This window comes from Idiotropiscis lumnitzeri, chromosome 4, assembly GCF_059441095.1.
Source record: "Idiotropiscis lumnitzeri isolate Australia: NSW breed Sydney's pygmy pipehorse chromosome 4, RoL_Ilum_1.0, whole genome shotgun sequence".
NCBI classification, from domain to species: domain Eukaryota; kingdom Metazoa; phylum Chordata; class Actinopteri; order Syngnathiformes; family Syngnathidae; genus Idiotropiscis; species Idiotropiscis lumnitzeri.
The window spans coordinates 21,992,126-22,008,473 of NC_142394.1; the positions used below are offsets into that span (position 1 = coordinate 21,992,126).

Genomic DNA, 16,348 nt, shown 5'->3' on the forward strand with positions numbered 1-16,348 from the left:
CCAAAAGAAAATCCCATGAATGCCAGCACCTCATTATTGTTTTATTAATATGCACTCTCTTCAAGACACCATTCGTCACTATTTGCACTTTGTACATGGAAGGCAAGGCAGTCAGCTAAAAAGAAAAATTACAGGAGGAGAATGTTTTGTTTCTTCTTAAAAATTGGTCATTTAAATAACGTCCTGTACATTGTGAGGATTCAGAGATAGAATGTGCGTGTGCAAAAGGACATCCACAAAGTCACTTCCGGGTCAAAAACAAAACCCTTCATAAGCGTTGACGTCCAAAAGGGGAAACCATTTAGGAAAAACGGTTTCATTTTAAATGCTCCATTTGTTACGTAACATGTCTTGCGCACGTTGGACCAGCTCGGGCTTCAGTCACCAAAGTTCTCCTGGTGTCGCAGATGTAGTCGCTCACATTTGGCAAAAAAAAAAAAAAATAGTTTACTTCAATACTACAAGGTTGTGGCTGGAATTCGGTAAGGGGAAAAAAAATAAAATAAAATCAATTAGAGAAGCATGCTTGCAGTTTGGCTTTGAAATATACCACATATAAACAAGACAGTTTGCAGAATCAAACCATTAAATTATAGCCATAAACGATGAATCATTGGTCAAAGTACAATTCAGAACGGCTTTCAATTCACGCTCTACAAAAAAATGGGGCTTTAGGATAACTTCGCTTCTCTCACATGGAAAAAGTTCTCCCCCGTAAGATTATCTGCAAGTCCGCATTCCTTTTGTGGGATTCCCAAGCTTCCACTTGAAGGTCCGTCCTTCACAAAATGTCCGCCTTTTTCCTCGTCTTTCATCTTCAGGCGAAGAAGACGACAAAGATGATGAAGAAGATGACCAGGACGAGGAAGATCTTGATCATCAGCCAGCGGTTGGACGACACAGACTGGAAGTACTTGAGGATCTCCGAGTGTGCTGCCTCCACGTTCAGCTGGGTGTCTTCCACGTTTGAGTCGATCCTGAGCAAAAGGTGTCACAAAAACATCCGTAAATCACTCTGTTAAGTCAATTAATTACATTAGGGAGGGGAATCATATTCCAATAATTACAATTACGATAAACATGATAAGGGCAGCACTGCGTGCTGGTGGGTTGCACTTTTACCTCACAGACAAGAGGTTCTGGGTTCAAACAACTGAAAATTGTTAAAATAACTAATTGTAAAAAAATACACAGCCACCTGATATTTTCTGGAAAAAAAAACAATTTTGGATATCCACTTATTCTCAGTTAGTGGTTAACATGCCTGCCTCACAGTCAAGTGCTACTGACTTCCAATCTTGGTCCAAAGGCTGTTATATCCACAACCTCCCCCCCACCCCCAAGGCATCGGAACCCATCTATACTTTGGGTGGTTATGTTTGACAAACCTTTGAATGGTCTCCTCCTGCTCTTTGACCATATGCGCCAGCTGTTGGAATATGGAGCCCAGTTCCACGATGGTGCTCTCAATGTTCTGCATGGTGTCTGCGCGGCTCTGAATGTACGAGTCCTGAGCAAACACACGTTTTTGTCAACAAACGCGATTTACAAGGTCTCCGGGTCAACATTCATGGCAGAGAAAATCTCTAACATTTTCTTGACAAAAATAATTTAATAAGTAGAGTTTCTAGGTTTATTTTACGGTTTGGATCCATCTGAAGGGGTACCAACCTGCTCATCAATGAGCTGAAGCTGGAGGGGGTTGGCTTGCGAGTCCATGTCGATGGCCACGTCGCCCAGACTCCGGGACTCGTCCTGCATGAGGACCGAACTCTCTGTGGAGGAGAAAGTGGGGGAGAAAAAAAAAAAGGACAGAGGTTCAAAGCACTCACATGCGTGCACACACAGAGGCAGGCAAGCAAGGCAGTATGAAGGGGCGGGCTTGTTATGATACACACGCTGAGAAAGGCAAGCGGTCCAGGGAAATACCTTTTACATTTGAGGTTGTAAAGCCCTGGTAGTCATTGCGCGGCTCGCGAGCTGCATGCGGCTCCTGGGCCCCTTTTTTGCGGCTCCCTAAAATATGTTTTCATTTTTGCATTACTAGAGGACCAAATACAGGGAGAGTCATTCATAGCTGGCTTTTTCCAAAAGCACAATGGCACTAAAACTCAAACGTGTTGCAAGTCCTTGTGGCATTTCAAGGAATTTGCTACGTTACTTATACAATATTAGCGCTACATTTATTTTTTTGTCACACAGAGTCTTCGGAATGACTCATATCATGACCCTTTGTGAGAGACGATTGAAAAAGGTGTGCATTAAATTTAAGGCCCAAACTTTTACGTCCCATCAGTGGTTGACGATTGTATTAAATCAGCAGCCAATGCAAGGGTTATAATCCATAATTATCACAAATATTTGTTTTCTGTATTGATTATAAACCAGAATGTGGAAGCCCATGAACCCAATTTATATTTTTACTTTTTTTTTTTGGGTGATACTTTAAAAAATGGTCAAAGGCTACTTATTGCCATTTAGCTGTTGAAAAAAAGAAATTGTTATCCAATATTTTGTTATGGGTAAACTGTCATGAGCTCATTAAAGTGAGGAGTCTGAAGATGCTGGATGCTTCAGCCCAAAATATTTTTAAGCACGTTGGAGTGCCAACTAAATCAAATCATTAGCTTTTAAAATTAATTCAATTACAGAACACATCTTTTCACGCATTCTTCTAATGGAGGCTATTTACAGAAAGCATATCGCTTGACAAATGAAGGCCACAAGCTTTCCACTGGGAAGGTCGAAGAAAGTTCTCTCTTTGGCAGCAAAAAAATGTTGACGAATCAAATTGAAATCTAATTAATGCGATACCACTTTGGGAAAACTGATCAAGAGCAAGCATTATTTGTTATTTGTTTGAAAACAGCGTGTTTAGTGGGAGGCATGTGACAGCAGCAGATCTTCAGGGGGGCTTTCACAATAAAAACGAACACCAAACAACCATATTTTTGCCCAATTGGGCCCCAGGATATAGAAAGTCAGCAGAGGTTGCCCGTATGCGGGGTGTTGATGGTGAAACGGGCCAAAGAAAAAAACGCTGTTGGATTTTCTATTGGCATCATGGCATATAAATAACTTGGCATTATACAAGGCATTTGCGCCCCTTGTGCAGACTTTATAAGGTGTCTACAAGGACTTTTGATAAAGTAAGTGAGACTATCTTTTTTTAAGATCTCATCTCAGGATAGAGCTGAGGTTAGCTCGACAACGGAGGTCTCAAGATTATTTGACGATCGACGACTGACACTTGTGACATTCTCTAACTTTTTTTTTTTGCTCAAATGAATTGACATGACATCAAACTAAGTAAATTAGTATTCATAGAAATTGTAAAATGAATTACAGCTAAATTAGTTGAAAATACATTTAACATATTAACTATTTTCTTTTACCAATTTATCTATGAATGACCTAACCCATCTGCCCATTTTAAAAATCAAATGTTGCCCTCGGGCACTTTAAGTTCGACTGCCTCTGACAGAGTGAGCAGGAGTACACTACCTGTTGTACTACAACTTTACTTGGTGAGCAGTCACAGACAAGACACACGGAGTGAGTGAGTGAGTACGAGTGTGGGAAGTAGTGAGGGAAAAAAAAGGAAATGGGAGCAAACTTACTGAAATTATTGGCCATGAGTGGAGAGGATGCGGCAGGAGGCTGGGAGAACTGCTCTCGCCTGCTGCGCTGCTGCTTCAGGTTCTGCACGCAAACCACGAGGAATGTCATAATTTCGCCTCACATTGCTTCAGATACCACATGCTCTCAGAACACAAGCCTCTACTCACCTCTGTTCTGACTTCCAGAACCGACTTGAAGTCATTGGACATTGAGGCCAGTTTGGACTGGTGAGGAGGAAAACAAAAATATGTTTAAACCAGTCGGTCGGAGTTCAGAATATATCCATGGCTATTAGTCCAAAGTGCTAATGTTCAAATTCATTTTTATGGCTACAGTTAGATGTTTTGGGGCTTTTAAATCAAGTGCATTTTGTCGTCTGGAAATTACGGTAATTCAAAACTAATAATAGCCCACACTATGATATATTTGATTTTATTTATCTGAGAATATTTCATTTAGTGGAGAATTTTATTTCCTTTTACGTTTCATGTCAATCAAATGTGTTGCCATTTACATAAAAATAGAAGCACTTGTTGCATGTTTTTTCCCCTATGCATTAGTATCTGTCTGTGCGTATTGTGTATGATTAGCACGTATGAGACTGTTGTATGCGTGTAACCGTGAACGTGTGTGCTTGTGCATGATATTACCTGTAAGGACACCACAATGGTGTTGGAGTGGGTTTGGATGTGTTTGCCCCCCGGCGCTCCACGTGACCTGATCAAATCTTGCAGCTGTGCTATTTGTTTATTTAGGCTGTTAATGTCCTAGAAAATGCAAACAAAATTTGTTTAAAATCATATTTAAAAAAAATACAGCATTCACAGAATAACATTATGTATGTCACAAGCATAAATGTTCACTCACTTGTTTAATAATATACGTAAGCTCCTCAATCTCCACCGCCTTGTCGTCAAATAGCGATTTTCTTTTGGCCACTGCAGACCAGAATAAATATGAAAGACCGGCAAATACACATTGACAAATAATAACTAATAAGTAGGCAGGGATGCATTGAAGATAACTTACAAATTGTAAGTTTTTCCAGCTTGGCAAATGTATTGCTCAGGTCTCGTCCAATTCTCCTGAAAGGCAAAAAAAAAAATCTGTGATTTTTATATCGTTACAAAGGAAATTTATGAACACAAAAAACTAAAATGTTGCAACAATAAAGTCATGTTTTCTTCCTAGAAAATAAGGAAATAAAGTAGGGATTTTATATACAACTTTATTCTTTTAATATGACTACAGAGCAAACTACTTTTTCTCCCCCTCAAAAACAACCAAAAAAAAAACAAAACATCAGTCCTACAAATTTATGACTATCGTCTCAAAATTACGCCAGAAAAATTCTCTAAAAAATGTATTTTTTTTTTTTACCAAATTGCAGCTAGAATCTATGATAAAACAACATGAAATGCATTTTACACATGATGTCACCAACTAGCCCCAAAAAGCAGGGAACGAGCAATTGAACATTAGACAAACGTGATCAACTTACTTGGCCATGACTGTAAAGTCACTCCGCTGCCGGAGAGCATTGAGAGCTGGCTTACTGGGCTGCACTCCATTCTATCAGGAACACAAAGTAAAAGAACATGAAGACGTCATGAATGGGCTCACGTAGTAAACAGTATAAAGGCAACATTTGTACACATATTAAACAAGTCTGTTCACATATCATCAAAGAAGGATTGGTGCCAAAATTAAAGAAAAGAAAAAAAAAACATTTGAAAATTACAGTTGTAATCTTAGGTGAACAGGCGTGTTTTAGCAGCTGTATTTTAATGTGTACAATATATGCATTATAATGAAATTATGGAATCCCCCCCCCAAAAAAATATACTACTTTTTTCTTCATAATAATACAACCTAAATCGCTAATACATTGAACTCTTCTCAAAGAATATTTCAAAATTCAAATCATTGCTCATCTGAGCATTTTGTCTCAACCTGCAAGGAAAACTTTGTGTTATGAGCGCATGATGGTGGCAGCCAACAACAACCAGCTTTGTCACATTGAGAAAAATTATTCACAAGAGGCCACATGCTAGCTCCAAACTGTTTACTGTATTGTCACTCCCAGGTGACGTTGAAGGAAAAACTAAACATAAAAGAAACGTTTGTTTATTTAAGCAAACCAACTAAATGCTAACACACAATGCAAATCCCCGCCCCCCAAAAAGCTACAGGAATTCTCGTTGATGTTTCCTGGAACTGTAACGGAATAATGACATTCACATTTATTTCAATTTCGGATGATGATTCGAGATAAAGTTTAAATTTGGGCTGGGCTGGTTCCGGTATTGGGACTATACGTGGTGCTATTTCAAGGTATTGGCAGTCGAGCTGGCTGCCCTCTAGGATGTCTTAGGGTCAGAGACAAAAGGCATACATGTCTGAGGGACTCCCGTTAAGATGTATAACCACATATTTGGATTGGGACTGACCATTGGATTATTTGTTCCAATTTACTTACAAAATATGCATTTTGTGAACAATTAGAAAAAAGATAAATGGAAAACTAACATTTTTTTTTCATTTTTTAATTTAATTTCATATATCAAATGTATTAGCGGCATTGATACAAGGTATTAGAATTAGAAATCCCTTTATTGTCATTGTACTCAAGTGTGCAACGAGATTAGAGGGCTCCCCTCTCCAGTGCAATACAACAATAATACAGACAAATATATAAATTAGATAAATAAATAAGAGAGTGCAATGGAATTTAGTACTGAATAGGGTATATAAAAACACATCACGATGCTGTTCTGCAAGGTAAGGGTGTTCTCCTGTGTGTGTGAGAGTTCAGAATGGAGATGGCTCTCGGAAAGAAACTGTTTCTCAGTCTATTGGTCCTCGATTTGATGCATCTGTAGCGCCTGCCAGAGGGCAACAGGTCGAACAGGTGTGAGTTTGGGTGGGTATTGTCTTTGACGATGTTGAGAGCCCTTCTGAGGCACCGGGCGGTGTAGATGTCCGACAGTGAGGGGAGAGGGCAGCCAATAATCCTTTGCGCTGTTTTGACTGTCCTCTGGAGCCTCACTCTGTCCGCCTCAGTGCAGCCGCTGTACCAGGTGGAGACACAGTACGTCAATAGGCTCTCGATGGACAAGTGGTAGAAGGCTAGCAGCAGCTTCCTGTCCAGGTTGAATTTCCTCAGGACTCTCAGGAAGTGCAGACGCTGGTGGACCTTCTTTACCACTGCTGTGGTGTTGTGAGTCCAAGAAAGGTCGTCGGAGATCTGTACTCCCAGGAACTTGAACGTGTGGACTCTCTCCACACACACGCCTTCGATGCAGAGGGGGGGCGGCACCGTCTTGTTCCTCCTGAAGTCGACGACAATCTCCTTTGTTTTTGCAGTGTTAAGGTGCAGTCTGTTGTCCTTGCACCAAGCTGTCAGTCTCTTTACCTCCTCTCTGTAGGCTGTCTCGTCACCTTCCGAGATCAGACCGACCACTGTCGTGTCGTCAGCAAACTTGACGATGGTGTTGTTGCCGTGGGCCGGGCTGCAGTCGTAGGTGTAGAGGACGTACAGGAGAGGGCTCAGCACGCATCCTTGAGGGGAACCGGTGCTCAGCATGCGGGTGGAGGACGTGTAGGGGCCGAGCAACACAGTCTGGGGTCTGTTGGTCAGGAAGTCCTTAATCCAGATGCGTGTGAGGGCAGGGAGGCCGAGAATGTCCAGTTTGGCGACGAGGATGTCTGGGATGATCGTGTTGAATGCCGAGCTGTAGTCCACAAAGAGCATCCTTGCATAGCTCTACTGTTGTTCCAGGTGGCCCAGCACAACATGCAGAGTAGTAGGGCTGGGCGATTAACCGAAAATTTACCGTTACCGAAATTTATTAGAATGACAGACATCATTTTGCCCATGTCGGTAAATTCGGTGTCTAAAAAAAAAAATGAAAAAGGAAAGTCTTTTCTGTCTGCGGCAATGTTCATGCCTCTTTAAGTCTGCTCCAGCGCATGTAGTCACGTGACTCAGGCGCTGTAGAAGAATGTAAACACAAGACGCGTTCGTAGCTGGCGATTCAAATTCAGAAGCGGCTGACACGGCTAAAGACGAAGTAACGTTAGTTGAAATTGGTCTTGTCGCGCTTGTCCCAAAAAGAAATTCGACATCTGTCGTTTGGAAATGTTTTGGGTTCCATAAAGACGATGTTTGCGCAAAAGAACATGAACTACAAAGTGCGTCGTAAGCACCTGAAACAGCGCGTCCAACCTTTTCTTTTTCACCACCCACAACACAACCATGCTGTTGACTTGGAGCTTGTGCTAAAAGTTCAAAGTGAGAAGCAAGGTTGGACAAGTGACAACAGCCCACTAACGGAGGCGAAACCATACGAGAGAACGTCTCAGTGGTGGACGGGATAGCCTAGCACATAGCTAAAGATAGAGCTCCTGAAGTTACAGTGGAGCGCACAGGATTTAAACGCCTCAGGAACGTAGCCGACAAGAGGTACGAAAATATTTGCCGCAAACAGCACTTCCCGATATGGACAACATCGGGACGGGAGCGGAGACATGTCGAGCATTTTGCATCCACATCCGACTTGTGGTCGAGTCGCAACATGCATCCCTGTTTGAGCCTGAAATGTGCAGTACATAGACGACAAGTGGCGACTGCGCACCGGAGTACTCGAGACGGCACATTTTACTGATGAAGCACACGCGTTTGTTTGGCACTGGCATTCCATTGATTTTTTTTTTTCTTCATTTTATTTAGCATTTTGTTTACAGGCGACTAGTGCCTTTGCACATGGCATTATTTATATTGTTTACAAGATACCTTTACACAAATATAAGCATTTGCAAATGGCATTACACCATCTCGGCACAATCTATTTGCAGGAAAAGATTTTGTGAGAGGTACCCTTTTTTCCTGTTCTTTGTGACATTGTTCAAGTCATGCAAAGCAAGCTATTTTGAATGTTTATTCAAATGATTTTTGTACTTCTATTTTTCATTGAAAGTAATGTGTACCAGTTGGTCAATAAAAAAAAGCAGTTAATATGCATTTTCTGCATTTATTTTGATTTTGGTCCTCAGGGGGGATTTATCGTGCATTTATCGTTATCGAGGTAAAATTGCCCAATTTATCGCGATATTGATTTTAGGTCATATCGCCCAGCCCTACAGAGTAGTGTCGATGGCATCCTCAGTGGATCTGTTAGCCCGGTATGCAAACTGGTAGGGGTCCAGAGTGGGAGGAAGGCAGTCCCTGATGTGCTGGAGAACCAGCCTCTCGAAGCACTTCATGATGACTGGTGTGAGAGCAACAGGACGGTAGTCATTCAGGTGGACGGCTGGTGACTTTTTGGGGACAGGAATAATGGTGGAAGTTTTCAAGCAGGAGGGGATGACTGCTTGAGCCAGGGAGCGGTTGAAGATCCTGCAGAAAACATGTGACAGTTGGTGGGCACATGTTTTGAGGACCTTGCCTGGTATTCCGTCGGGTCCAGTAGCTTTCCTGGGGTTAACAGCCAGGAACGCGCGCCTCACATCGTGTTCCTCTACGGTGAGTGGGGGGGAGTTGGAGCATGAAGTGCGGGGTGTGACGGTTGGGGCGAGTCAAAGCGAGCGAAGAAGCAGTTAAGCTCCTCTGCCAGCGATGCACTCGGGTCTGCAGAGGTCGTGCTGCTGCCACGGAAGTTGGTGATGCTCCGTAGACCCTGCCACACCTCCCGTGGTCTGTTACTGGCAAGGTGGGCCTCCAGCCTCCCCTTGTAGGTTGCCTTGGCTAGCTTGATGCCTTTGCTCAGGTCAGCACGAGCCACCCTGTACTGGGCTTTGTCGCCTGACTTGAAGGCAGCGTCACTGGCCTTGAGGAGAGAGCGAACCCTGCTGGACATCCACGGCTTCGCATTTGGGCAGGTCCGTATAGTCCTGTGTAGGGACACAGTTTCCATGCAGAACTTGATGTAGTCCAGTACACAATGTGTGTAGACATCAAGGTCCTGATGATCAAAGAGGTCCCAGTTTGTGTCTTGAAAGCAGTCCTGTAATTCACTCATGGCGTCGTCACGCCAGGTTTTCACAGTCTTTGTGGTGGGCCTGAATCTGCGCCTGAGAGGGGTGTATGCAGGTGCGAGCTGCAAGGACAGGTGGTCTGACTGGCCGAGGGGGGCGAGTGGGAGGGCCCTGTATGCGTGCTTGATGTTCGAGTACACATGGTCGAGAGTGTTGTCTCCCCTCGTTGGGCACTTGACATGCTGGTGAAACTCTGGGAGTACAGTATCTGTGACTATTCAAGAGTTGAGTACGCCTATCAATTATTAAATAAAAATAAAAGTTTGGAACATTCCTCGTTAAAGTGTCATGAATTTTTTTTCTTTTCAATTTGGCCTCGACCCTCCTTTTTGTAAACTCAAGTTTAACAAAGTGGAAAGAGAAGTCAACAAGGAACCAAATTTAGAAGTTACAGTGAAAGCACACAGTGCAGCTGCATAATCATCAACACATTGAAACGTGCTTAGTGAACCAACCTGTCTGCCTTGGAGGGATTTGCAGGCCGACTGGAACTCGATGGTCCGGTCGCGGCACGTCATGCTGTCACCGGTGAAACGCTCAGCACCAGCCCGCTTCGAGTTAGGCGGCTAAAAAGCCCCTGAGAGCAAAAACGTCCTCGTCGTTGGATTGGCCTGCGGACAAATAAAAAACAAAGGTCAATAAATTGGGAGGGTTGGTGGGGGGAATCTAAAGACAAAACAAACAAAAATCGCTGCGTCCTACACGTTCTATTTATGAGACGTGTCCATGCGTCATGGACCAACTAAAAAGCTGATCACAAATGCTTAGCTTTCGCCTTTAACTCGAAGCTGGCTCGATGAACTGTTCAACACAAAAAATGTACACTATATACAAACCAGTTATATACGTAACATTTTTGTTAGACCGAAGTGATAATTAATCTGTGTGGGTCTCTCAACTCGAAGGCCGTCGTTGGCGTCACAGCTGATCGCAGCCTAGCCGGCTACGGCTAATGTTAGCATCGGAATGCTAACAGGTCGTCTCGTATTAGCTTACCTCGCATAAATTCAACCAAATATATACCACTAGGATTAAATACCAAACGTGGACTTATAAACACGAATAACTTGTTACTTACTTGTGGTCAACGTTACACCATTTTCCTCTCGGAGTTACTGAGGAAAGAGGAAAGATAACAAGTGGACAAACCTCAGTAAAAGTGTCGATCCGGGGTATTTCCGGTTTTGACGTCACTGCCACGTCGACTGAATAGGACGTCAAAATGCCACGTAGTGATAGTTTGTTGTCGCCAGAGACCGCCACATTCACATTTACCTTTGTGGCGTTGCAACTTTATTGGCAAAAATGTTTGTGGTGATCATTTGACATCCAAATGATGAAAGTGTGAAACATTTATTATTTATATAACATATATATACTTTTATATTTTAAGTGACTTTTAAAAGGGATGGTGGAAATTTTTGACAAATGGTTGTTGAAAAAAACTAACAAAATAAATACATATATTGCATATATAAAAAAATAATCATAATGACGTTGCTGCATTTTACTCAGGAAATTAAATTTTTGCATGATAGAACTTTACAAATAGAAAGTAATCAACATAACAGATGACACGACAGATTTGATAAAGATGCGTGCTGCAAAAACAAACCACAAATATTATATAAAAAATATATTTTATAATTACGTTATGATCTAAATTATTTAATAATTTGTAAACAAATTAGACGCATTTACATTTAGAAGAGAAATAAGTAGCCTGATTGAGAGTAGTGATTGGCTGTTATCTTGTTACCTCCAGGTACTATGGGTGTACATATATGTATTATATGTATATAATGTAAGATAACAAGCAGTAAGCGCTCTGATGTCTTCTACTGGTACCTGCATCCTCTGTTTGACTTGAACATGCATGCCCGGCTGGACCACAAATATGCCCTCACCTGTTTTACCTCCTAAACCTCCTCGTGATCCGCTCAGCCACGCTCCCCTTCACCTGTATACCGTTCCTGTACCCTTTGCAGCAGAAGTTCCAAGACATATTGTTCCCACTTTCCACACCCATACTTGACTGTGGTGTTCTTTGGGTCATAGTCCTGATTTTTTTTATCCTACAAACAAGTTGGGTTGACTTGAATCCCAAATAGCTCAACTTTAGTATCATTTGATCCCAGAATTTTCTCACAGACCTTCTCTTGAAACAGTTAGAGTACACTGGCAAACATAAGATGGGAGGACTTTCTAGGCGCTGCAGGAGTTCAGTCTTTATTTAGGCTGATGACTTTGTAACCCATTTGCCCTCTCTGACACCTTTTGACTTTTAACGAGTGGAAGGAAGAGAACAGATTCCTTGAACAGATATGTGTTATACTGTACACATGACTAGTTTTGATCAGGAGAACTCATAAATGGTTGATTGTATTGTACAAAGTTGTCCGTCACATGTTCAAGAGTCAGTTTGTGGGAGTTTGAATTCTAGTTCAGTTGCAGATCAAATACTTAATCCAGTGTGGTTTTCATGCATTTTTGACTGATATTCCGACTGTTACCATAACCATTACTCAAATTGACACATTTGAAACAGGCAATTCAATATAGTGTCATATCCTAAGCATCATGGGACGGACCTCTTGTCTCACTTGTGTGTTCTGCAGCATGGCTGCCTCATCCGCTTTGGTGTTGGTGCATCTCTTGGCCCTCTCTGCTTTCCTGTCTGTATTTTTCCACTTTGCTCTTGTATTGTGCTAATATACTCCAGCCATGATTTTCTTCCTCTGGTTTGTAGTAGCAGCTGTGTTGAAGCAGGTACCTAGTGTTATCTGGCTTGCAAGTGTGTGTTGTTTGATGCTATCAGTGCTCCTGTGTATACGTATGCGTGTGTTTGTGCGTGTGTGCGTGTCTGTGTGTGTACGTGAGTGTGCGAAAGAGAGAGAAATAAAGTTTGTGATGTAATGATAACAGTGAGCAGAAGCTCCGCATGTGTACGAAGCACTAGTTGGGCAAACAGGAAACGTCGAATGTGAGCATAAAGGACTTTTTTTTTTTTTTTTGTAATTGACAGAACAAACTAACAGCATTATCTCCAACACAAACACAGGCCTCATCTGTCACGGTCCGTTGAAGGACGTTGACCTTCAGTTCTTGAAGTCGGGCAGTAAGGATGAGAAATGAAATTTCACCCTTTTCACAGATAAAAAGAAAATACTGTGTAATGGTATTATTTTGCTTTTGCTGCACCATTTTTCTATACATATACGGTAGGCCGAAAAACCCCCCAAAATGCCATCATCCATTTTCCATAACACGTTCCCACATGTTTGGAAGATTTTGTTACGGTCCAATGAAACGAACTTTCTGGTGCAAACAGACTACTGCTCATTACAAAAAAAACAAAAACAAAAAAACATTAAACCTATAGCGAAGCATGGTGGTGGCAATGTCACGTTGGGGCAGTTCGCAGTCACAGTTGCTGGCATAAAACTCACTAGCTTCTGCCAGGAAGCAAACAATGTCAGGAAAAGTCTACTAGAACAGCTGAACATAATTTGGGGTTAATGAAATAAACTTTAAATGGTGGCAGGTGTGTGCTCACTCCCATTTAACTAAGTTGGAATGTGATTTGCTAATCCTAAACACAGCCACATCCCAGTTTTAAAAGGGTGTGCACACTTGCGCAACCACATTATTTGATTTTTTTTTTTTTAATTTTTAAGTTTTCTCCGAAAGAAAGATGATTATTTTTAATTCATTGAAGTGGTAAAGGTTATTACAAAAACTTGACATTTGAACAAGGGTGTGTAGACTTTTTATATCCACTGTATATACTTGCTTAGTAAAGGTTTGGAACCACTGCAGTGAGTAAACTTACAAATTCAGCATGGGATCACTTATTTCCTTTCACTGTATGTGCTAATTATCATTTCATTGGTTTTAGAACGGTATAAGGCTGGGTAAAAAAAGAAGATATGGAGACATCTTTTTTTTTTCTCTATGGTGACGCATGACTCACTCTGTCCCTTTCACTCTCCATCTCACTCATCCAGCAGCTATATATAGTACAGTGCTGGAATGATGCCCTTCCACGCAGACAGACAGATAGGTTGGCAGCAGCACTCCTCTCCTCTCGGCGAAGTCACTCGTCTCCTTCATCATTAATAATAATAACAACAAGCACGTCGTACGAGCTCATCCGTCTTAGTTTGCGTGGTATCGTACATCTCAGGCTTGACTTTTGTCGAAAAGGCAACAGAAGTAAGACATTGTGGCGACAAACATAATAATAAACATATATGTAAACTTGATGGTGCAATACTAGACATCCGGAATGAACTGAACATTGAACAGTTGGAATATTTTGAATTAGTTGAGAAATGTGGAAGGGGGAGGTAACGGAAAAATAGTGTTTAATTTGGCAATTATATTGCAGAACTAAGAAATGTGATCAATTGTCACGTAGATGTTTTGAATGAGATGAGCATTTTGAAGCTGAAATGGTTTAAATCTGTCAAGAAATGTGTTAGATGGGGTCAACGTGTAAAATGTCTAAATTGATTTGGCAATATTGTCTTGGAAAATGATGGAACTTCGGGAATGTGGAGAATGTTCCTATGATGTCTTGAATGAGCTTTGTTGAAAAGTTGTGAAATATGGAAAGTATGAATTCAGTTTGTAACATGCCCGATCATTTCAAATTAATGAAAGCTGTGTAATTGTGGGGAAAGTAGGAATTTTGAGAGGCTTTAAAATAGTTGCCAAGCGGAGCATCGAGGAATTGAAATGCTGAAATGTAGGATGGAATCAGTGAATAAATGAGGAAGAAGGCAGTGGATGAGCAAAATATTGCTTAATCTCATAATTATATTATGCAATAAATGGATGGATGGCTTTCTATTTGTGAACATCACGGTGCATGAGCGACTCATATTCAAGATTTCTGGGATCGAATCTCTGGGGGTTGTGTGTATCGAATCACTGATGGTGCACTGGTTGACTTGCCAAACTTCAGTTCCCATGCAGTGATGGTGTGAATGTGGGACTGCGTGGCTGTTTGTCTATATGTGCCCTGCGATCAGTTCAGGGTCAGCTCAAATCGACACCAGCTGGCTCACCTGCTACCCCAAACAACGAGAAGCGCAGAACACATTCAACCAATTGCACGCATCTGACAGAATTCTTCATGTTTCAGGAATAGAAAATGAATAAAGTCCAAAAATATGCTCAAATAATACGTCTGTCCATATTGACAGTGTTCAGTTTGTCCTCGAGCAGCTTCTGACTCAGCAGAACAGATAAGCGGAGGAGAGGGAACAATATTGTGTCTCAAAACACATACGCTCACAATTCCCTGTCACCAACTCACAGGGTGACGATGTCATGAAAATAATCCTGTTTGCCTTCCATTACCGTCAAGCAAGACAAACACCAGAGCTTTGTATGAAAAATAAGACGTTTCCTTTAATAACATCTGTAACATGATGGTTGTATGACTTCCAATACATTGGATGCAGTATACTGTACACTCGCATGAGGACACGGAGTTGATGATTTTGACTAGTATGACATAAGCCTGTATTGTTTTTCTACAAGGACATTATTAAAGGGCACAAATGGTGTAGCAGCAAAAAAGAGTTGTTGAGGCTACAGTCGTACAATGTATCTGCAGCGGCAATCACAACATATTATACATGGCTAAGGCAGTGGTTCTCAAACTGGGGTGTCCGGGCCCACGGGGGTCTGCGAGATGTCGCTTGGGGGTCCGCAAAAATCTTTGCAATAAATTGTTAAACATTAAGTTTAATATCTAAATATTGTGACGTTATTTTTGAGAAATACAACTATACTTAGATGATGACTTTTAATCCCCACAAAATGTGGTTTTGTTTTTGTAAAGATTATATATATTTTTAAGTACTTTGAATTTATTTCATAACATTACAAAAGAATTATCAGTTAATCTTATTGGAACATGACGATAGGCAACTTTTAAAATTCCTATGGCATTTAGCTACACACGGTCTCAAACTCAATCAATCAAACTTTATTGATAAAGCACTTCTCATACATAAAAAGCAACTCAAAGTGCCTTAAATTGTTGCAATCAACTCCTCCTATTATATTTAATCAGGCTACTAGTGTTTATTTTAGTTATATTTAATTAGTGTTAGGATTGTGAGAGGGGCCCTTGGAAGAAAAATTCCCCTCTCAGGAGTCCCCGGACACAAAAAGTTTGAGAACCCCTGATCTAAGGAATGCACTATGTCATAGACAAGAGGCTATAAAACGTCATATTCGTTTAGTAAGGTTTGTCACTACATAATGATGACAAAGGGATCTTTACAGTCAACTGTGCAGATACAAAGCACACAAATACAGACATTATTGGAATATATCAAGCTGTTGTGATGCTGAAATGTCAAACGTGTTCCTTCCTGCTGGGATTTTGTATTAAAATGACATTTTTCGACATGAATAAGTAACATCCAGACCTCTAAATGCCCTACCCCCGCTAGCGTTCCTGAGAGCTCAGCACCTCGTCGTCTCCTTCCACTGGAATGTTTTTGTTGTGTGTGGTTTTTCTGCAAGGATAGCATTTAGTGTCTACTGTATGTGCTTTTTTGCAACAGTGCAATCTGGATGGACGGATGTTGAGCTGTATAGCATGAAAACAGCAAAACCTTTCTTAGCTAATGTCATTTTGTTGCGCAAAAGTGGACGTGAGGAAGCTGTT

General features: G+C 41.3%; 1 protein-coding gene across 3 annotated transcripts; it reads right to left on the bottom strand.

Annotated features, from left to right (window-relative positions):
* Positions 1 to 20: 20 nt before the first annotated feature.
* Positions 21 to 10,918, bottom strand: stx5a (syntaxin 5A). Of its 3 annotated transcripts, none has more exons than XM_088292557.1 (12): positions 10,807 to 10,918; positions 10,113 to 10,268; positions 5,123 to 5,193; positions 4,651 to 4,706; positions 4,489 to 4,559; positions 4,272 to 4,388; positions 3,789 to 3,845; positions 3,621 to 3,702; positions 1,930 to 2,016; positions 1,672 to 1,775; positions 1,389 to 1,510; positions 21 to 977 (listed from the first exon to the last, which is right to left on the bottom strand). In XM_088292557.1, exons 2-12 carry the CDS (start codon positions 10,173 to 10,175, stop codon positions 818 to 820), a joined length of 990 nt encoding a protein of 329 aa, XP_088148683.1. In that variant the 5' UTR covers positions 10,176 to 10,268; positions 10,807 to 10,918; the 3' UTR covers positions 21 to 817. The 3 variants fall into 3 exon arrangements, with proteins under 3 accessions (XP_088148683.1, XP_088148682.1, XP_088148684.1); XM_088292556.1 differs by having other exon boundaries at positions 10,736 to 10,862; XM_088292558.1 differs by lacking the exon at positions 1,930 to 2,016 and having other exon boundaries at positions 10,736 to 10,862.
* Between the last annotated feature and the right edge of the window lie 5,430 nt (positions 10,919 to 16,348).

What these genes read in the sequence shown, in the direction of transcription:
- stx5a (XM_088292557.1), bottom strand. Translation starts at nt 10,175, where the DNA reads ATGACGTGCCGCGACCGGACCATCGAGTTCCAGTCGGCCTGCAAATCC. An exon ending in AATCCCTCCAAGGCAGACAG is followed by an intron (nt 5,194 to 10,112) that starts GTTGGTTCACTA and finishes TGTTCCTGATAG; the next exon opens with AATGGAGTGCAGCCCAGTAA. An exon ending in TTCAGCTCATTGATGAGCAG is followed by an intron (nt 1,511 to 1,671) that starts GTTGGTACCCCT and finishes GTGTTTGCTCAG; the next exon opens with GACTCGTACATTCAGAGCCG.